This window comes from Eleutherodactylus coqui, chromosome 13, assembly GCF_035609145.1.
Source record: "Eleutherodactylus coqui strain aEleCoq1 chromosome 13, aEleCoq1.hap1, whole genome shotgun sequence".
NCBI lineage: Eukaryota > Metazoa > Chordata > Amphibia > Anura > Eleutherodactylidae > Eleutherodactylus > Eleutherodactylus coqui.
Genome location: NC_089849.1, coordinates 123371168 through 123394210, shown reverse-complemented (window position 1 = coordinate 123394210; position 23043 = coordinate 123371168). Strand labels below are relative to the sequence as shown.

At 46.1% G+C, this 23043-nt stretch overlaps 1 protein-coding gene across 5 annotated transcripts in view; it reads right to left on the bottom strand.

The window, feature by feature from the left end:
• Nucleotides 1-362: 362 nt before the first annotated feature.
• Nucleotides 363-23043, bottom strand: part of LOC136588132 (uncharacterized) — a 47167-nt gene continuing 24486 nt past the window's right edge. For 2 of the 5 annotated variants that reach the window (XM_066587134.1, XM_066587135.1), the window contains exons 2-3: nucleotides 2146-2557; nucleotides 368-1867 (exon numbers count right to left, since the gene is read on the bottom strand). In XM_066587134.1, coding sequence (XP_066443231.1) covers nucleotides 1671-1867; nucleotides 2146-2464 — 516 coding nt within the window. In that variant the 5' untranslated portion in view covers nucleotides 2465-2557 and the 3' untranslated portion in view covers nucleotides 368-1670. Of the gene's footprint in view, nucleotides 1868-2145; nucleotides 2558-7888; nucleotides 7939-17724; nucleotides 17878-23043 lie in introns of those variants that run through there. The other 3 variants (XR_010787540.1, XM_066587133.1, XM_066587136.1) reach the window with 3 other exon arrangements.

Below are 23043 nucleotides of genomic sequence, written 5' to 3'. Positions count from 1 at the left end.
TAGATCCTATAATAGGGAAAGATTTCCTTGGGCATCACATACTGCAAAAGTCAATTACCTGTGGCCCTACTGCTGGAACTACAACCCCCAGCATGATGTGAGAGCCATTGCAATACTGTTTATGGACGCTAAGTGTGCAGATCCCATAGGATACTATAATGTTACTCTGATTACAGCAGATAAATGTTTGCAGGTCACTGACACACAAGGTCAGTAAATATCTTAAAACGCGGTCTTAAACAATCATTAGTGAAATAATCCCCCTAAACTGGATCGACACGTGTCTTTTTTTCAGCCTACTATACTATGTTATGTTACTAATATACCCGCCACCTCTCTTCCTCTTATTTTGACCCTTCCTTGTACCATTTCCACGGTATGTGGGAGGATTGAAGACAAATTCTCTATAGATGTTAACATATATTTATTAATGCATGAAAGATGTTATTATCATGCAATGAATAGAAAGGTTGTCAAATCAGGTGAATAGGTAAGTCCAGTTGATCGTATCATTCAGTTCTTTCTGATGTCTAGTAGGTAGTAGAAAGTTATAGATGGTGCATATGGATGAATTTCATTAGCTATGCTGTTTTGAGCTTCATCCACCAACTCAAAACAGTTTTCTTGAATGACCTGGTTTGGTCATTTAATATTCGGTCTCGATGGCAGGATGATAGTGTTCAGACCACTCTGCACACACAAAGCTGAATCTTTTGAAGAGCTTCTGGTCTTCAGCTCTTATTGTGTTTGGCTCTTCAGCATAGGGCAGAGGGTTGTTAACATTCAGGTCAACAAACATTGTTGTCATGATTGCTGGTGGTATCATTCTCCTAGCTTCCACATCTTCCCAATTTATGTCACGAAAATATAGATGTGCCATAAGACAGAGTGTCTGGGTAGCTTGGAATACAATCAAGGACAGCCTGCTCAATTTCTGTGCAATCTCATCCAGGAAAAAGCCTCCAATATGTGGACAGTTCATACATAATCACGCCAATAGAAAAATTATCTACCGCTTGTCCATGTTTTTCACCCATCACCAGTCCTGGGGCTGTGTATCCTGGTGTACCTCTACACTGACTTCTGGTCCACTTGTAAGCCAGCATTATAGCAAGGCTGAAGTCTGCTATTTTGATGTGTCCCTCTGTTGTCAGAAGGATGTTTGCTGGCTTAAGGTCCCGGTGTAGAATACCTTTTCTATGCAGGAACTCTGTGCCACAGATGACTTCTGCGATGATAAATGTTATTGTGTCAACACGAAGAGGAGAATTTGTGGGCTTGTACAGAAAATCCCTGAGGGTGCCTCTGGTGGTCAATTCCATCACTTGGTAGACACAGTTTTGGGTGTGGAAGGCGGCTAGGCCCTGAAGCAGGTAAGGGCTCTTGTAGGATTGTTTTAGGATGTGGCGCTCTGTGAAACGGTATTTTCTTTCAAGAAAAATCCATTTGCCTGACACTTTAATGGCTACGCAATTATTGCAGATGATATCTTTAGCCAAGTAGACTGTTCCAAAGGCTCCTTTTCCTAGTTTCTGATGGAAAGTAAAGCACTCTAGTGTTAGGGGAACTGTGCCTGATATTTCCTGGTTGGCTTCCGCGAAACACAAATCTCCAGTGCTGTGTTCCTCATCATGGCAGCTGTCACTCTGAAAGGTTTTGGTAGACTTGTCTCAGAGCTCCTGTGGTGTCTCCTCTTCAAGAGAGAAGAAATCGGACGTGTCGTCACTACTGCCGCTATGAAAGCTCTTCATAGTGACGTAGATCTCCTCTGGAGTCTCTTCTAGACAGGAGCTACTACTGCTGGACTCCTTAGAGCTGCAGTCTTTAATTTCTTCAGTTGTGTTAACTGTTGTCTTGTATTCCACTCCTTTAGATGAAACAAAATGAACGTGTTACTATATATATACAGTATATAAATATTGTTACCATTTGCATTACTATCCTACAGCAAAACTTGTATGTGTTATATTTTGGAGCATAAAATCTACATAGTATTCAGTAAAGGATGAAACCCTAACTAAAGATCTGAATACCATTTTCTGCCTGCAGCTCTTGTGTAGAGCTATGGGTTTCTACGGTTACAGACTATCTCTGTTAAATGTAAAAAACTGGATAAACATTTCCAGTTACTTTCCAATTTCTTACCTCCGCTGCTGATGTGACTGGGCCCTGGGATTTCACAAGAGGCTCTTTGGATATCTTTGGCGCTCTCGGCGTTCTCCAGTCCATCCTCTCCTAAATCCCTGGTGTTTATATTTTTATCGTCTACTGCTTTATTGTCCACTTCTTCATTGTATGGGACATTCAGATCTTCTAAACTCTGGATCAGGCCGTGAATGCGATCGTACGTTGCCAGTATTTCCTGGTGACTGGCATGGTACTGGACGCACAGTTCTTCCAGGCTGAGGGTCAGGTTGTGAAGTTGTTGATATTCTGCTTGTACTTCCTCCGCAACGCTGTCCATCACCACTTCTGGTTGCTGGTCGTCGGCCTTGATGTTTTTTGTTTTCTTCCAGAGTATCCGCCTCCTTTTCTTTCTCTAAAGATGATTCATTTGCTGTAAAGAAAAAAATGTATAGATATATCAATTTAGAAAAAGAAGACGCATCAGGAAACCTGAATGCTGTTTCATACATAACGAAGGAGAATGGAGATCCAACTAAGGAATGACGGGAAAGATGTTTTGAGAACTTTCTAGAAGAGGCCTAACCCAAGGACTTGTATTTCAAGGGGCTGCCTCATGAAAACAATCCCTGTCTATATGTATTATTAAGACACATGGACATCATACAGGGCAGTCACCCACAATAAGAACAGTTCATGCCCCAGCAGACCCAAATGTCCAAAAATTAGGTGGATGGCCATAGGTTACATTTAAGTTTTGTAGTTTTTGTCAACAAAACCCGTAGTTATCCAATCTGAATGGAGTCATACTACTGGTGATGATTTAAATGCATTGTTTGGGACAGCTTCCATGAAATGTGCCTGCAGTGCCAACCCGGGCCTACGGATAGCTCCATCTGCTGCCTGTGCTGACAGTTGACCCTGGAATCAGCTGATCAGTGTAGTTCCTGAGCTGCAACCCCCCACCCAACAATTATCTATTGATAAGCTACTCTAAGGACAGGTCACCAATAGGAAAAAAAACTCCAAAGTCCCAGACAAACCCTTTAACTCCGATGCCCCCCCGCTGTTGCAGTGGGACGCCGGCTGTGACTGACAGCCGGCTCCCGCTGCAGGATAGCGCCGGATCATAAGTGATCTCACGCTATCCCCAGGATGTACCAATACGTCCTGTTGCGGGAAGTACCAGGCTCCCAGGACGTACCAGTACGTCCTGGGGAGGAAAGGGTTTAAGGGTTAAAGTCACATTGCTATACTGTAAGAACTGTATCCATTTTGGGCATTTTCCCAGCCCTTCCCCACCCTCAACTTCTGAGACAAAGAAGCTACTTTTGTCTGACCACTTGTTGAGGAGAGAAAGACTGGCTCAAACACTGGACTTGAGAGGGGTGTGGGGAGGGGGCGGGGGATTCTATATGGCCCAACAAATGAAAACTATATATATGTTACTGATGTAATGTGTTATACGCCCATAAAGGGCAGGTATTATGTGTTTCAATAAAATGAGGGTCTGAGCAATGTACCACTCAGATCCAGTTTAGACCTGAGACTTATATCTTGTGTCTGACTGGTTGTTATAAGGCGTGCACATGCCATACTACATAATTAGGAAGCTACAGAATACCCCGAAACCTGCTGGAGAAAATACCATCCAGTTCAGCTGGCGTCCCTGGTTGTGGGCGAGTAGACTGTGATTTCTTCAGTCTGGAAAATGCAGAGACTGGCAGATAACACGCAGAACTCAGGGGCCCGAAAATCTACAGAACATGGTAAAATTACTTTATGTTAATCTACCTGAGTGAACTGACTTCAACCTGTTTATCTGCCCGCTTCTACGCCAGACTTCTAACAAATCACTGAAAGGCAGGTAATGTAGTTCTGTCTACTCGAGATTACCACCGTGTCTGGGGATATTCTGTATGCTGTGAATCTTGTGTTTGAGATGGTTAAAGACTGTGTACACAAGACCAAGAGACAGATTCTGTGAGGGTCAATTTTTTATTAGGGCGGACTTGAGCTGTATAGCAGGACATAGTGTGTGTTCCTATACGCTTTGAGGGAGCACGCCCGGGGCACTCTCCTATGTAATAGTGCGTGGTTTGCCCTGATACACTAGGAGAGCTAGGCCAGGAAAATTTTAAAAATAAGCAAATTCACTTGTATGATCGAGCACGGTATATGCTCTCATACGTAAGCAAGGATACGCAGGGATTAAAATAGGCATATTTACTTGTATGATCGAAGGTGTTATGTTCTCATATGTGGAAAGGGATACATTGGGATTATAGCCGCGGTGTGAGACGGCTAGATACTCCAGATACTGTTGAGGTCTTGGTCACTGAATATAATCGTCAGTCTTTGTGTATAGCCAAATGTCTTGTTTAAAGGGTGTGCAGTAGAGATGAGCGAACGTACTCGGATAAGCACTACTCGTCCGAGTAATGTGCATTATCCGAGTATCGCTGTGCTCATTCTCAAAGATTGGGGAGCGCCGCTGCTGACAGGTGAGTTGCGGCGGGGAGCAGGGGAGAGCGGGCGGGAGAGAAGGAGAGAAAGATCTCCCCTCCGTTCCTCCCGGCTCTCCCCTGCAGCTCCCCGCTCCGCAGCGCTCCCCGAATCTTTAGAGCCGAGCACAGCGATACTCGGATAAAGCACATTACTCGGACGAGTAGTGCTTATCCGAGTACGTTCGCTCATCTCTAGTGTGCAGTGTTTGTTACTGGGGATTTTGCTGATAGAGGGTGGGCTGTTGCATAGAAAGGTGAGATGTATACTTTAAGCCACTGAGAATATTCTCCTGTAAACTCATCTGTTCCTTTTGTTTTGTGTTATAGAGTTAATGTGCATTGTGATTTGCGAGGAAAGAGATTCTACTGGTAGAATTTGAGAAAAGTGGAATCTAATAAAGGAGTTTTACTGTGTCCAGAAATTTCAAATAGGATAGAATGAGCAGGCAGAATAGAATACGGCATAGATCTAGGTTGTCCAGGAATTCCAGAGAATGGGGAACAAAGCAAGCAAAGATAAGGGACATAGAGCATGTGACTTAGTTGCTGAAAGAAAGGAACAAAGTTTTCAGAAGATAAGCAGTGGGGCCTGGCAGACAGAAAGGTGCTTCAGATTGCTAAAAGGTGGTATAACTTAGAAAAGGGATTCGCGAGCAGAATTGGGTGGGGGAGGAGGTGAGAGGGTAGCGGGGGAAGTGTATTGCCTGTATCATAAACAATGTAATGCCTTTGTATTGACTACAGCCCCTCCCTATGATGGCGGGCAGGCTTGCAATGTTTAAAACCCCACATAGTGTGACTCTGCAGCAAGTGTGGTGAGCCCCGCCCTCATCCTGAAATTACTTCCTCCCATGTGCTCACTTTCAGGGTGTGTGACGTCACTTCCGGCCCCTCCAATCCGGGACAGGACTAAGCCCCGCCCCTTCCTCCTCCAGCAGCCATTTTGCCTCACGCGAAAGATCTGTAGCCCCGCCCCTTCTGCCTCTGGCGGCCATCTTGCTGCACTCAGGAGGCCTAAATTCCCCAATGCCACTGTATCCAGTGCTAACATCATGATTGTCTGAAGTAAGGTCTTGTTTGAACAGACTTTATTACACTCCAAAATGTGGCCACCTTGGATGTGTGATAAGTTCAGGGAAACAAACCTTTGTTCTTTGCGAAGATGCGGCTTAGGACATAGTAGGTGACTAAGCTGGTTTATGGAGTATAGAAGATTGGAGTTGATGCATGGAGGACAGAGGCTTGGGACCCATGAGCAGGGGACAACCCTCTCATGGTGTGTTCCCAAGGGCTCTGTCTTCCGCTGCCTGCTTCTCCAATGGATGTTCAGACAGATGATGTTAAGGAAGACTTCTACAGATGGAATAATTTCCCTACAGTCACCCAGCAAACTTTTTCACGTAATTTGCCAAAGTAATCTGGGATTTATGTGAGAAAGAGGGACTTAATTGCTCAGAGTAGGATGTCACTTCATCCACATTCTTTAGTTTTTTTCCTTATATCTTTGTATATTCTAGTGTCAGTCTCCACTGAAGCTATAATTCTATTCAGACAGGATAGTCAAAGTTAAATGGTGTAATTCCCTGAATTTCATTTTGACTGGGTGGCTGTTAATAGCTGTTGCTTGTGTTGCGCCCCCTTGTGTTAGAAATGCTAACTGCGACAAAAAAAAAAAAAAAATCAAAAGCATATTTTCGCTCAGATTTTGCTGCATACAATGTAACCTTGAGCAACAAAGTGCTTGTTTTTGTGCCTCTTGGCTTCCTTTTTCAACGTTGTACTATTTTGAACCCGATTACTTTTTCAATAGAGTATCCCGCTTAAAAAGGGGGGAGGGGGAAGCATAGGTGATCTACGTGTTGCAGATCAGCTATTCAGGTTTTTTTAAACAAAAAGGAAATAAATATTTTTTTTGCTACAAGATTCTAATCTATGTGAAATAGAACATTAGCATGAATATTTAGTACTGATGCAGCAAGAAACTGTTGGTATGCAAATAGGTACTGGAACCCTCTGTTGATAATGCATATTTTGAGCTTTTTGCAGATGGTACCAGGGTGAGGATTGACGACTCCACATCGGATATGCAGTGGTCACACAACAAGATGTCCTAGAAGCAGAAGCTCTGCCTCCGCATGTCTCAGCACAAGAAGCGGAACTGAAGGCCCTCACTGAGGCGAGTAGAGTGGTGAAAGGTAAGACGGCAACCATTTACACTGACTCCTGGTATGCATTTGGCATAGCTCATGATTACGGCCCAATATGGAAGGCCAGACAGTTTTTACCTTAGCAGGACAACCAATTGAGAATGGTGCAGCGGTGCAGAGACTCATGGAGACCCTACTACTACCTGTCAGTGAAGAGCTCACACCGATTCCTACACTGGAAAAGCAAGAGGCAATGCCCTCGCCGACAGCACAGCAAAGGCAGCGGCCCTCAAGCTGTGGAAGAAAGAAGACAAGATATTGACAGCACGAGTCAGAGGAAAAAACTTGGACATTGATATGCTAAGGACTTTACAGTTACCAGCCAGCAAGGAAGGAAAGGATAAATGGACTAAATATGGGAGCAGCAGAAACTGGACAGCGTATGGTGAACAGTCAACAGTACTTCCCTACCACAGTTCCTGTATCCCATTATGGCCCAGCTGAAGCACTGAAAGACGCACCTAGTAAAGCAGCAACTATGTCGACGCTTGAACGAGGACGGGCGACTGCTGGGTTCTCTGTAGCTAATGCATAATTTGTCCCACCTGTTGGGAAGTATGAATATGAGCTTGTTGTTGTTGATGTCTTTTCAGGTTGGTGGCCTACCCTGTTACCAAGGCAAACGAGTATGTAACCGCAAAGAAGCTCATGAACGAGGTAAACTGCAAATATGGGGTACCAAAAGTGATTGAGCTAGACAGAGGTACGAACTTGGCAGGTGAAATAATACAACACATCATGTCTGCTCTGGGTGTATCCCAGGCCATTTACACACTCTACCACCCATAGAGTAGTGGAAAGGTGGAGAGACTTAGTGGCACGCTAAAAAGCAAGATGCTTAAAATGACGCCGGGAATGGGGCTACCCTGGACAGACTGTTATCCAATAGCCCTATTCAGTGTTAGATATACACCCAAGGGGGATCATGCATTTTCTCCCTACAAGATCGTTTGGGCCAGCCCCAAGGTTAAGTTGCTACTATCCCCAGTAGTTACAATTACAATCTGATGTATTGACTAAGTATGTGATTTCCCGTGTTAAAGCACTAACCAAAGTCTATGCACAGATGTTCTCTTCCAGACCCTTAGGCAGACACTGGGACACATATCTTGCAGCCTGGGGATTGGGTGTGTGTCAAGAAGTTCCTCACGAAGCACCCTCTTGGGCCTCGATTTGATGGTCCCTACCAGGTGATTCTGACTACTGCCACAGCTGTGAAACTAGCCGAAAGACTTACTTGGATCCACGCTTCACACTGTAAGAAAGCCTCAGATGCGGGAGACCAGTCTTAGTCATGCTGTGGACATTACTCTGGTTGGGGCTAGTGAGAGAGGAGGGTGGCAACTGGAATCCTTGGTCGGAAGAATATGAGGGCACGGTTACCTTCTGGTATAACTCGTCCAACACTCAAGTAGCCGCATATTCCTTCGAGTATTGTACTGTGGTCCCGTGTCTAGGCGCAAATTTCCACCACGGGCCAGATTCAGCTTAGTCCAGCTGGTTATATGACATATATACCAGGGGAATAAAATATGTTTGCACCACTGATAATGTCTGGGGAGAAGACTGCCGGTATAAGGGATATGGTAGATGCTCCCAAGTGAAAGCCTTCACCTAGCCCGTGCCCGTAATTAACTCCCTATGCCCTAAAATAAAAAACCTTGCAAAACATGATGATCATAGCCGACCCTACCTTTGAGGACACCATGACAGTAGAGACTGGCTACTCTGACCAGAATCTCTGGTTGGAGTGGATGAGGTACAATGCTAACAAGAGCAACAAGTCAAACTGTTTAGTGTGCGGTAGTGCCCGACTACACTCGGGGATGTTCCCCCTAAATCTCCCTGTAGATGCTGAAGAGTGTTTCCTTAGTCTCTTCACAAACACTTCTACTAATTACACTACTCGTGAGAAGTGGAAAAAGTAATACTCTTGTCGAGGGTTAATCTGTTCAAACAGACTGGTCAGTTATGTTGTCCGGTTCCAAATTGACCTACGTAGGAGCGCTCCTTGAGAGTCAAAGTACTGACCATACACGGTATATGGTGAAACAATGAACTCTGAGTTTTTTATTTGCATAGTCTCAGTCTTTATAGAAGATCGCCCTCGCAGGGACGTGACTTGTGGTAAAACAGGGAATAACCTCGTGATTTCCATACATCTTAAACTCATGATTTTCATATCTGACAATAAACTTTGACATTTAGACTTGATATATGACATTTAAGAAATAGCTGATTTCACATGACTTTCAGACGCGCACATTATTTTTAGACAGAGAGAGCTAGCAACCTCTTTGCGGTTAGGCCATGTATTGCTAAATTCCGAGACATCTGCTCTTGGAACTTCCTGATTCCAATAGGTCAGCTCTGCGGAGCTTGTGTAATAGTCATGAGTTCTGTACACACACAAAATATTTGCAATATATTCATTTTGCTAAAATAGATTGATATATATTCATTATGATAAACAACATATATTAATTCCTTCAGCCCCTCTTGGGCCTTATCATTCCCCCATTTTGGACATCAGGAAGACACACGCAGGGTCCAGTTCTATTTTGAAAAGTCATAGTCGAGGTAGGTCCTATTGGTCGACTAGCCCATATAAGGCGTCTCTAGTATGATGTTACAATACTAGTAGCGTGCACAGGTACGCACGGCAGGGGATTCCCTAATCTTCACCCACACCAATGTCCCTCCTGGAGATAGTCCTAATGGTGAACACGTCCAGGTCGCGTTACCCTGACCCTACACTACCTAGTGACAAGACTGGAAGGAACCGCCGTATGTTCTGCCTACCTCCAGCAGGGGGTCGGCCTACACAGGGGCTGTAAAGGCTTTTGCCGTACATTTGCTCACACAAGAGATTATGACTTTGATTATTATATATATACACAACAACATGACAATTATGGGGAATTTTGAGGCTGAGTTGATCCAGAGGAAGGCGAAAACCCTTTTAGGAAAAAGCCAATTATCCTTGTATAAAAGGGAAAAATTCCTTCCTGACCCCAAATATGGCGATCGGAACAAGTCCCAAGATCACAGCCGACATTTGACTTTTTAAAATGTATTATTGTTTTCCTGAATCTAAACAAATCTCTTACCATTTGTTTGTGTGAAATATAAAGTGTATGTTTGACCGCATCACAATGGGGACAATATTCATATACATTAAGAAAGGTATTTTCCTGGATAACATTGCTCTCCTCCACATCACTATCGTTATGCACTATTGAATATATATCGCGAAGTGTCTTTATTGGAGTGGGGATAGACAGTAAGCAAGTCCGTAAAATATCTTCCCCACTCCGAAGGTTGGGCATGCACATGTGGGAAATATTCAGTACGTCTTTTGCTAAGTATTCCCACATGTTGGGGTGTCCTTCCGCCCAAACAGTCCATCTTCTTCTTACATCGACAGTTGATGAGGAATTGTCCCGGAAAGAGAGTAGTCCAAGAAAACAAAGGGTAAATAATACACCTATCCAGACTATCAATGCTGGTGTCCAGGTTGCCATCCCCCTCCCCCACCCTGGGTTGGGCTTATTCTCCACCCCCCTCGTGGTGCTGAGGCGTTGGAACTTTCTTGCAGTGTGAGGCATGGATCCAAGTGGGTTTGCCTTCTAGCTTGACCGAGGTGGGAGTGGTTAACAGCACTTGGTATGGTCCGTCAAAGCGAGGTTCCAAAGTCTTTCTGACGTGTCTCTTTACCACCACCCAATCTCCGGGATTCAGAGAGTGGGATCCTTCCAAACTATCAGGGTCTGAAATAGAAGAGAAAACTAGGTCGTGTGTTATTTTTAGCTTTTGGCATAAGTCCTGCACAAAGGAAGTAACTTTATCATGACCCAGGGATAGAACTTGTGGGTGATACAGTCCTAACCTGGGCACGGAGCCAAAGAGAATCTCATAAGGAGACAGTCCTGTTTTCCTATTTGGCGTGGTCCGTACTGAGTAGAGGGCCAGAGGTAGGCACTCGGGCCAAGGTTTTCCTGTTTCAACCATGGCTTTCTGTATCTTAAGTTTGAGGGTGCCATTGAGTCTTTCTACTTTTCCGGAGCTCTGTGGATGATAGGGGGTGTGAAACGCCTGCTCTACTCCTAAGGCGGACATGACTTCCTTCATTACCTCACCAGTGAAGTGAGTACCACGGTCGCTCTCAATGGTCTCTGGTACCCCAAATCTGCACACTAACTCTGACACAAGTTTTTTTGCAGTGGCCTGGGCAGTGGCCTTCGTGACCGCGTAGGCCTCAGCCCACCCAGAAAAGAGGTCAATGCATACCAGGACATACTCATACCTTCCTGATCTGGGCAGCTGGATGTAATCTATCTGTAGTCTCTGGAAGGGGTAGAAAGGTCGCGGAGTGCACTTCCGAGGGGTCTTTACTACTTGATCGGGGTTGTGTAGTGCACAGATTTCACAAGCCTTGACGTATGCCTTTGCCATCCTGTCAAATCCCGGAGCGTACCACATTTTCTCCACCAGGGCTACCATGGCATTACGAGAAGCGTGCACCTTTCCATGAGCCAAAAATGGCCATACTAGGATAGGCAGCCGCAGGTAAACACATACGGGAACCCATCATCCAACCTTCATTTCCTTTTACTGCCCCTGCACTTGCCCAGCGCTCCTGCTCTTGCCCTGAGGGGAGTAGGTCCACCTCCTTCTGTGGTGGGACAGAGAGGGTCTGGTCCTTGGCAGGGGGATCAGGATCCTCCTCCGCTGGGCAGGACCTGGTCTGAACTCTGCACACGGGTGCCCTCCAGTCCAGCAGGGCTGCAGCCTTAGCTGCTCCGTCTGCCTTCTCGTTGCCTCTGCTTTCCAAGGAGTCCCCTTGGGTGTGTGCCTTTACCTTTATTATGGCTACCTGCTTCGGGAGCATGATAGCTGACATTAAACTACTTACTGCCTCACCATTCTTTATCGGTCTGCCTTGAGCTGTTAGGAAGCTCCGCGCGCGCCAAATCGGCCCATAGTCATGCGCAACGCCAAACGCGTACCTGGAGTCCGTGTAGATATTAGCAGTGACTCCCCGGGCGAGCTTGCAGGCCTCGGCCAGAGCGCACAGCTCCGCTTCCTGTGCTGACATATGTGGGGGCAAGGCGCGGCCTATCAGTACTTCATTCATTGATACTACAGCAAACCCTGTCACAAATCTGCCCATCTCATTCTGGTATCGTGATCCATCCACAAACATTTCAAGGTGGGGGTTCAGGAGTGGCTTATCTGTGACATGAGCAAATCCAGCTGTCTCCTGCTCCATCAGAGCAGCACAGTCATGCTGGTGCTCGGTGTCAAAAGCTTCCTCTTCGCCTAGGGAATTGACAAAAAGTTGATCCCCTGTGCTTACTCCCCCTTTTGAATCAGTGTCACCTAATGGCAGTAAGGTGGCCGGATTCAAAGTTGTGCAACGTTGAAATGAGACATTGGATGAAGAGTGTACTGCAAGTTCCATTTTGATCTGTCTAGCAAGAGACAGATGTCTACGGCTCACCTGTGTCAGAATTCCATGTACGTCATGGGGCGTGAGGACCACAAGAGGGTAGTCTAGGACCACCTCAGAAGCTTTCTCAAGTAGTGCTTGTACAGCCAGAACTGCTCTTACACAGGAGGGTGAACCCCTGGCTACTGCGTCAAGATGTGCACTGTAGTATGCTACAGGGCGCTTTTTGTCACCATGCTCTTGTGTGAGGACGGCAGTAGCATGTCCCGCCATCTCAGTCACGAACATCTGGAAGGGTTTATCATAGTCTGGCAGACCCAGTGCTGGAGCACTGGTGATCTGTATTTTCAGCTGATGGAAAGCTGACTCGGCTTCCGGAGACAAAGCAAATGGCTTAGAACTCAGGCAGTCGTACAGAGGCTGCATGGTCATGGAGGCAGAGCGAATCCATGGCCGACAATATGAAACTAACCCCAGAAATGTCCGCAACTGAGCATGGGAGGTAGGGAGTGGCATGTCCTCCACCACCTTGGTACGTTCTGGCGTGAGGTGTTTTGTACCAGGACCTAGGCAGTGACCAAGAAACACAACATGAGATTTGCAAAACTGTAATTTGTCTTTACTGGCTTTACACCCGCTGTCTGCAAGAAAACAAAGGAGGCTGAGTGAGGCCGCAACACAGGTAGGTCTGTCCGGTGCACAGAGAAGGAGATCATCAACATACTGAAGCAGGGCCACACCTGGTGGGACCGTCCATGCATCAAGTACAAGCCTCATACATCGGGTGAATTGATTTGGGCTGTTTTGCGCCCCTTGTGGTAGGACAGTCCAGCAGTACTGTTTTCCTCGGAACGTGAAGGCAAACAGGTACTGGCAATCGGGGTGGAGCGGGACGGACATAAATGCATTGGCCAAATCGACCAGAGTGTACCAACAGGTTCCGGATGGTATGGTGGACAACAGAGTGTAAGGGTTGGGGACCAAAGGTGTTTCTAGTATGGTCACCTTATTGATTTCTCTTAGATCGTGAACCATCCGGTAGGTATCAGGTTCGCCTTTCTTCCCTTTCTTTTTAACCGGGAAGAGTGGCGTGTTAGCGGGTGAGACGCAAGGTTTTAAAGCATTCAAGGCACATAACTCTGTAATAGTGGAGGCTATTGCATCTTCCTGTGCCATGGCTAGGGGATACTGGCGGATCATGGGGGCTTTTTCCCCATCTTTGAGATATACCATGACTGGGGGTACGTGGAGATGGCCCAAGTCTGTCTTCCCTTTTGCCCATAGGGTCTCTGGCACTGCTGAGAGAACCTGTGTATCTTCTGGGGTCAACACATATACAGTACAAGAAGGAGGCGGAGTGACCAAGTCTGCTGCCATGAGACAGAATACTTGGTGGTCGGCCGCAGAGGTACTGACATGAGCCTCACCGGAAGGATGGAGCTGAATACAGCACCCCAGGGGTCCCATCACATCGGTTCCCATGATGCAATCCCCAGCGGGTGACACCAGGAAGCGAGTGAGGACTCGTGACCCTTGAAAAGAGACTTCTATGGGCTCGGTCTCACGCATGGGTGTTGGTTCACCGGACACTCCAACGGCTATGGCTATGGAGTCTGAGAGGGGAATACTAAGGTCATTGACTTGTGAGGTACTGACACATGATTTAGTAGCCCCTGTGTCAATTAAAAAGGGCACCTCCTTCCCCTGGATTTTTAGAGGCTGAAAAATTTGTGGCCCACGTACGTCAGTAACTATAAGGGACACGGGGGAAGGAGTGCCAGACCTTCATTGGTAATTGGTATACCCGTTATTTCCCTGTGGGCGGGATGATGTGGTATTGGCCGTACTTCCCTGTTGCCCCCTTTCGTCTGACATGTTCTGTCTAGTGCGTTTAGGGGCTCTACAATTACGGGCCAAGTGTCCAGTCTTCCCGCAGTTATAACACTTACGGGTCTCCCGCCTGGGGTCGTTAAGTCGGACTGTGTCCCCCTCCATGGTGTAATGTTTAACCATAACACCCTTTGCGTGGTCTTCTGTGTCCATGACAAATCCTACAGCTTTCTTATATAGATCACGCGGTTTGGCCTGTCGCCAATCGGGGGTACATGCTTTAACGCGTTCGGACAGGCGCTTATCTATTCCTTGCATAAAGGCTTCACAAAAAGCAGCATTACGTATGGCTTTTGGACAATCATATAAACCCAGATCTCTGCCAACTTCCTCTAAACGGCCAAAGTAACATTCAATAGACTCGCCCTTGTTCTGTCTACACTGGGTTAGGGCTGTACGTCTCTCTTGGGCTTTGTCCTTAAACCAGGCTTTAACCTTGTCCACATATTGAGTACCACTAAGTAATGTCTGGGGGTCATCTGGGCGATCTTCAAGACCACAAAATTGAGCAATACTATTGTAAAGGCCCAGAGGACATTTTACATTCATAAGACATTCCATATCTGTCCAAGTGGCAGAGTAGTTTTTCTGTATGACTTCCAACTTTCTATGGAAAGCTGCTGGCTCTGTCTGGGGATCGGGCAGTTGCTGACACAGTGCCATCTGGTCTGTGGCGCTCCAGGGTCGCCATGTAGTGACTGTAGACCCGGGAGTTGGTCTATGTGCGTCCGTGGGTCTGTCATTAGAAGACGATGGTCTGTCAGTGTCCTCTTGTCTGACCGTGCCCAATGGTGGACTCGGTCTGTTTGGTTCTCTATAATGGGTAGTGGAGGTTGTAACTGGGAACAAGGGAATCGGTTGTCTACACTGATCCCTGGAACGTGGAGTCCCACATACTGTACAGATTTCTCTAAAACAGGCATTCTGTTGACCACAACGTGGACAGTCCCAAGCCGGACCTCTATTTACTTCAGGGCCTGGGGATCCTGATTGAGGGCTGTAGGGAGGTGTATCCATCTGGGCAGTAGCCTGTGGATACGTAGGAGTCAGGGGCGGTAAATTGGGATACAGAGAATTAAAGGGATTATTTGGAGACATTGGTGGAGCGGCCGGGACGACAGGAGAGACTAATGGAACCGTAGGGGTTTCCATGGGAACGTCTATTGGTGGCCGGGCCATAGGACAATAAACTAAAATGCCCTCGCCTCGGGATTCGGAGTCCCAGTGTTCGTCTTCTGCTGTTTTAGAGCAGTCCAGAATGGCCTTCATGCCTTTTTCCAAACCCTTATTTCTTATTTCCTTTCTATGCTTATCCTCATATTGTGACCAAAATTCATAATTGAATGTTCCCGCCTTCTTGAGGCCTATACGTTTGTAAACTTTATAGGCTTGTCTGCAAATGTCCTCCCCTTCTCTATCTTTAATTATTTCAATAGGAGTCTGATATATCTTAGATTGTTCAGAACCCATCTTGACCACTTCCAACTATTCTTCACTAAGTATACAGGACGTATATTTCACACAGTAAACTAAGATAATCACTGAGATTATCTGGGAACACACAGTTCCCTGTCCCGGAATAGATTTACAGAACTAAAACGTGGTCAACTTCAAACACTAGGATTCAGGGGAGACCAGACTTCGCCTCTTAGGGAACTTTTAGTAATATTATAACAGATCCAGAGTAAGAATATGACTGCCAGAAATGAGACTATAACAATAACAATTATTTCAATCTCCAATACAGACAACATGACTCTTTAAGTCCCAATGAGTGAGTTCTTCCGTCTAGGACAGTTAAATGAACTTATTCACTCTAAAATATGGACGGGGCAGAAAATATAGGAAACAGGCAACAACCAACCTCTAGTCCGTTAGAGACACACAGATCTAAAGAATCCAGACTGTATAATAGTAAGATAAGCTCTTACCTCTTACACCGGTGTTTTCAGTCTGGAGTCTCAGGATCCAGTATCCACGTCAACGGGCCAGGAGTTTGTTTCAGTCTACTGGTTGCGATGTCCCGTAAAGGTAAGCCCCGCCCCCTTAGTTGGGCGCCAAAAACTGTCGAGGGTTAATCTGTTCAAACAGACTGGTCAGTTATGTTGTCCGGTTCCAAATTGACCTACGTAGGAGCGCTCCTTGAGAGTCAAAGTACTGACCATACACGGTATATGGTGAAACAATGAACTCTGATTTTTTTTATTTGCATAGTCTCAGTCTTTATAGAAGATCGCCCTCGCAGGGACGTGACTTGTGGTAAAACAGGGAATAACCTCGTGATTTCCATACATCTTAAACTCATGATTTTCATATCTGACAATAAACTTTGACATTTAGACTTGATATATGACATTTAAGAAATAGCTGATTTCACATGACTTTCAGACGCGCACATTATTTTTAGACAGAGAGAGCTGGCAACCTCTTTGCGGTTAGGCCATGTATTGCTAAATTCCGAGACATCTGCTCTTGGAACTTCCTGATTCCAATAGGTCAGCTCTGCGGAGCTTGTGTAATAGTCATGAGTTCTGTACACACACAAAATATTTGCAATATATTCATTTTGCTAAAATAGATTGATATATATTCATTATGATAAACAACATATATTAATTCCTTCAGCCCCTCTTGGCCCTTATCACTCTATAACTACTTAAGTGTCTTGTCCTGGAGAGAGTATTACTGACTATCCTGGAAACTACACTTGCTATGCAAACATGCAGGGTGGAGGGAGATTTTTGGGGAACTCACCAACGGGTATTGCTCCTTCTACAGTACACTAGGAGGGGAATGGACGCAGAACCAGGTCCAGTCCTTAGGGGATGTTTACTGGCTTTGCGGGAACATGAGGTGGATGACCCGCCTGGAAGGTAATTATGAGTAAAAGAAATGAAAAAGGAGGGTGGAGCAAGACCCAGTGAGGGTGGTGGAATATTTATGGAGTACAAAGTGTTTCCAATGATGAAGTATTTTGAATGGTGGAGGTGCTGCCAACCAGATGACGCTCCACCAGTGTGGGCGTGAGTGTAGCGAAAAGGATGTGAAAAAACTGGTATGGAGGCGCAACCCTCTAAGCTACTAGAAGATGTAGATCAAGGTCCAATGTGTGATGGTGAAAGCACTTCTTTTTTATTTTTTTACAAATTAAAAGCCAGCAATAGAATCCGTGTTTCAGGGATGAACCCCTTCGTCAGTTCGGCTGGATAGGGCAACAGGATGCCTGGGGGTGACACGATTCCAAAGGTGTATTGGATGTGTCAGAGGTCCTGTATGTGCAGGAGGACAGGGGAGAAAGAAGTGCTAAAGCATAATCCCCGAAACGCGTATTCTATTGCTGGTTTTTAATTTGTGAAAAAATAAAAAAGAAGTGCTTTCACCATCACACATTGGACCTTGAGCTACATCTTCTAGTAGCTTAGAGGGTTGCACCTCCATACCTGGAAGGTAATTGGACAGGGGAGTGTGCCTTATCAAAGCCCTTATGTTCCTCCACATCCTGTCAGACAGCATTGAGGATAATGAGGTTACCCGCAATAGTTACCTTATCTTGATCCAACTCTGCCTGTTTTGTGGTTTTCTTGTCATGTTGGTCTATCCTTGATTTCTGCATAGGTATGGCGGTTCTTTCCAGTCTTGTCACTAGGCAGCGTAGGGTCAGTGTTGGCGGCCTGGACCTGTCCACCTTTAGGGCTATCTCCAGGAAGGGACATTGGTGTGGGTAAAGGTCAGAGAATCCCATGCCGTGCGTACCTGTGCACACTTCTAGTATTGTAACATTACCCTAGAGCGAGAAGAGAGGCTCCTGGTGGTAGTTTTGATCTACACGTGTACATTGACGTCATAGGACAGCCAAGGGGGGTACCTGATGAGTTTTAAAACTAGAGACCAAGTTAAAGCTGGATTTGAGTCCATTTTTTCCGATCATCACGGTAAATAAAATGTTGACTGGATTAATTATATTTATTAGAATCATCAGCGATTCATAAATTATACTACAGATGCCCTATAGGGACTAGTCGACCAATAGGACCTACCTCGACTATGACTTTTCAAAATAGAATGTGGGGTGACTGTAAGATTATAGGGGAAACTTGTACCTACATCCCAGACAACACGCGACCCACAGGTAAAGTCACAATTGCCATTAAGAAGCTGACAGCAATAACTAAAAAGAGCTAACCCTTGGGATCAGTACTTTTCATGGATGAGTGGGTGGCAAAGGATCCTGGCTCAGATAGGCGTCGCTGTTGTATGTGCACTGATTATCTTTTCCATTCTAGTCTGCTGTGATATCCCTTGTGTCAGAGAGACCTGTGAAACTGCAGCTGAAAAAGCCGCTCCCACAATGAGTTTGCTGGATGCATCCCCAGAAGGAGTGGACAAGTCCTACACCCCCTTGAAGACCCCCAAATCCAACCTACAACACGCTCCCGTTATAGGTTCACCCGCAGAAGACTGTGAAAATTACCAGGGAAAGTTATAGAATAGACATTTCAAGGGGGGATTGTAGTAGACATGATGATTAGTTAGCTTAAAATGTCTATTGATTTGTATAAACTAGATGTATTACGCAGCTGTAGTGATTTAACTCTGTAGAGGCTGATAGGGGCTAAAAGGGTTAATATATGTTGCTTAGCAATCCATTTTAGAAAAATGGATATATACTGCAATATTTTATGTGTAACAGGACTGATGACTGTTTTGAGGAACAAGCCTGTGGTTTCCTGTCTTGAGTTCTACACCTGACCTGAGTGGAATCAGGAAGGTCACCAGAGCAGATGTCCCTTAGTTTAGCAAGAAATGGCTTAACCACAGAGAGTTATCAGTCCTTTAAAAAGAATGTGCTTGTCTAAGTCAAATGTGAAATCACAAGTCTAAGTCATATGTGAAATCACGAGTTTTTCCCTGTTTAACCACAAGTCGCATCCCTGCGAGGGCGACTGGCTATAAAAACCAAGACATACAGAAAATAAACAGAGTTCATTGCTTTAACCTATACTCGGTATTGGTCAATGCTTTGGCTCCAGGAGCGCTCCTACCTAGGTCAATTTGGAAACGGACAACATCACTGACCAGTCTGTTTGAGCAGACTAACCCCCGACAGTTCTTGGCGCCCAACGTGGGGCGGGGCTTATCTTTACGGGACATCGCAACCAGTAGACTGAAACAAACTCCTGGCCCGTTGACGTGGACACTGGATCCTGAGACCCCAGACTGAAAACACCGGTGTAAAGGTAAGAGATTGTCTTACTATTATACAGTCTGGATTCTTTAGATCTGTGTCTCTAACGGACTAGAGGTTAGTTGTTGCCTGTTTCAATATATTTTCTGCCCGCCCATATTTTAGAGTGAATAAGTTCATTTAACTGTCCTAGACGGAAGAACTCACTCATTGGGACTTAAAGAGTCATGTTGTCTGTATTGGAGATTGAAATAATTGTCATTATTATAGTCTCATTTCTGGCAGTCATATTGTTACTCTGGATCTGTTATAATATTACTAAAAGTTCCCTAAGAGGCGAAGTCTGGTCTCCCCTGAATCCTAGTGTTTGAAGTTGACCACGTTTTAGTTCTGTAAATCTATTCCGGGACAGGGAACTGTGTGTTCCCAGATAATCTCAGTGATTATCTTAGTTTACTGTGTGAAATATACGTCCTGCATACTTAGTGAAGAATAGTTGAAACTGGTCAAACATGGGGTCTGAACAATCTAAGACATATCAGACTCCTATTGAAATAATTAAAGATAGAGAAGGGGAGGACATTTGCAGACAAGCCTATAAAGTTTACAAACGTATAGGCCTCAAGAAGGCGGGAACATTCAATTATGAATTTTGGTCACAATATGAGGATAAGCATAGAAAGGAAATAAGAAATAAGGGTTTGGAAAAGGGCATGAAGGCCATCCTGGACTGCTCTAAAACAGCAGAAGACGAACACTGGGACTCCGAGTCCCGAGGCAAGGGCATTTTAGTTTATTGTCCTATGGCCCGGCCACCAATAGACGTTCCCATGGAAACCCCTACGGTTCCATTGGCCCCTCCTGTCGTCCCGGCCGCTCCACCAATGTCTCCAAATAATCCCTTTAATTCTCTGTATCCCAATTTGCCGCCCCTGCCCCCTACGTATCCACAGGCTACTGCCCAGATGGATACACCTCCCTACAGCCCTCAATCAGGACCTCCGGGCCCTGAAGTAAATAGGGGTCCGGCTTGGGATTGTCCACGTTGTGGTCAACAGAATGCCTGTTTTAGAGAACTCTGTACGGTATGTGGGACTCCACGTCCCAGGGACCAGTGTAGACAACCGGTTCCCTTGTTCCCCGTTACAACCTCCACTACCCATTATAGAGAAACAAACAGACCAAGTCCACCATTGGGCACGGTCAGACAAGAGGACACCGGCGGACCATCGTCTTCTAATGACAGACCCACGGACGCAAATAGACCAACTCCCGGGTCTACGGTCACTACATGGCGACCCTGGAGCGCCACAGACCAGATGGCACTGTGTCAGCAACTGCCCGATCCCCAGACAGAGCCAGCAGCTTTCCATAGAAAGTTGGAAGTCATACAGAAAAACTACTCTGCCACTTGGACAGACATGGAATGTCTTATGAATGTAAAATGTCCTCTGGGCCTTTACAATAGTATTACTCAATTTTGTGGTCTTGAAGAACGCCCAGATGACCCCCAGACATTACTTAGTGGTACTCAATATGTGGACAAGGTTAAGGCCTGGTTTAAGGATAAAGCCCAAGAGAGACGTACCGCCCTAACCCAGTGTAGACAGAACAAGGGCGAGTCTATTGAATGTTACTTTGGCCGTTTAGAGGAAGTAGGCAGAGATCTGGGTTTGTATGATTGTCCAAAGGCCATACGTAATGCTGCTTTTTGTGAAGCCTTTATGCAAGGAATAGATAAGCGCCTGTCCGACCGCATTAAAGCATGTACCCCCGATTGGCGACAGGCCAAACCACGTGATCTATATAAGAAAGCTGTAGGATTTGTCATGGACACAGAACACCACGCAAAGGGTGTTATGGTTAAACATTACACCATGGAGGGGGACACAGTCCGACTTAAAGACCCCAGGCGGGAGACCCGTAAGTGTTATAACTGCGGGAAGACTGGACACTTGGCCCGTAATTGTCCGGCCCCTAAACGCCCTAGACAGAACATGTCAGACGAAAGGGGGCAACAGGGAAGTACGGCCAATACCACATCATCCCGCCCACAGGGAAACAACGGGTATACCAATTACCAATGAAGGTCTGGCACTCCTTCCCCCGTGTCCCTTATAGTTACTGACACATGTGGACCACAAATTTTTCAGCCTCTAAAAATCCAGGGGAAGGAGGTGCCCTTTTTAATTGACACAGGGGCCACTAAATCATGTGTCAGTACCTCACAAGTCAATGACCTTAGTATTCCCCTCTCAGACTCCATAGCCATAGCCGTTGGAGTGTCCGGTGAACCAACACCCATGCGTGAGACCGAACCCATAGAAGTCTCCTTTCAAGGGTCACGAGTCCTCACTCGCTTCCTGGTGTCACCTGCTGGGGATTGCATCATGGGAACCGATGTGATGGGACCCCTGGGGTGCTGCATTCAACTCCATCCTTCCGGTGAGGCTCATGTCAGTACCTCCGCGGCCGACCACCAGGTATTCTGTCTCATGGCAGCAGACTTGGTCACTCCGCCTCCTTCTTGTACTGTATATGTATTGACCCCAGAAGATACACAGGTTCTCTCAGCAGTGCCAGAGACCCTATGGGCAAAAGGGAAGACAGACTTGGGCCATCTCCACGTACCCCCAGTCATGGTGTATCTCAAAGATGGGGAAAAAGCCCCCATGATTCGCCAGTATCCCCTAGCCATGGCACAGGAAGATGCAATAGCCTCCACTATTACAGAGTTATGTGCCTTGAATGCTTTAAAAACTTGCGTCTCACCCGCTAACACGCCACTCTTCCCGGTTAAAAAGAAAGGCAAGAATGGCGAACCTGATACCTACCGGATGGTTCACGATCTAAGAGAAATTAATAAGGTGACCATCCTAGAGACACCTCTGGTTCCCAATCCATACACTCTGTTGTCCACCATACCATCCGGAACCTGTTGGTACACTCTGGTCGATCTTGCCAATGCATTCATGTCAGTCCCCCTACACCCCGATTGCCAGTACCTGTTTGCCTTCACGTTCTGAGGAAAACAGTACTGCTGGACTGTCCTACCACAAGGGGCACAAAACAGCCCAAATCAATTCACCCGATGTATGATGCTTGTACTTGATGCATGGACGGTCCCACCGGGTGTGGCCCTGCTTCAGTATGTTGATGATCTCCTACTCTGTGCACCGGACCGGACGACCTACCTGCGTTGCAGCCTCACTCAGCCTCCTTTGTTTTCTTGCAGACAGCGGGTGTAAAGCCAGTAAAGACAAATTACAGTTTTGTAAATCTCATGTTGTGTTTCTTGGTCACTGCCTAGGTCCTGGTACAAAACACCTCACGCCAGAACGTACCAAGGTGGTGGAGGACATGCCACTCCCCGCCTCCCATGCTCAGTTGCGGACATTCCTGGGACTAGTGTCATACTGTCGGCCATGGATTCGTTCTGCCTCCATGACCATGCAGCCTCTGTACGACTGCCTGAGTTCTAAGCCATTTGCTTTGACCCCGGAAGCCGAGTCAGCTTTTCACCAGCTGAAAATACAGATTACCAGTGCTCCGGCACTAGGTCTGCCAGACTATGATAAACCCTTCCAGATGTTCGTGACTGAGATGGCGGGACATGCTACTGCCGTCCTCACACAGGAGCATGGTGACAAAAAGCGCCCTGTAGCATACTACAGTGCA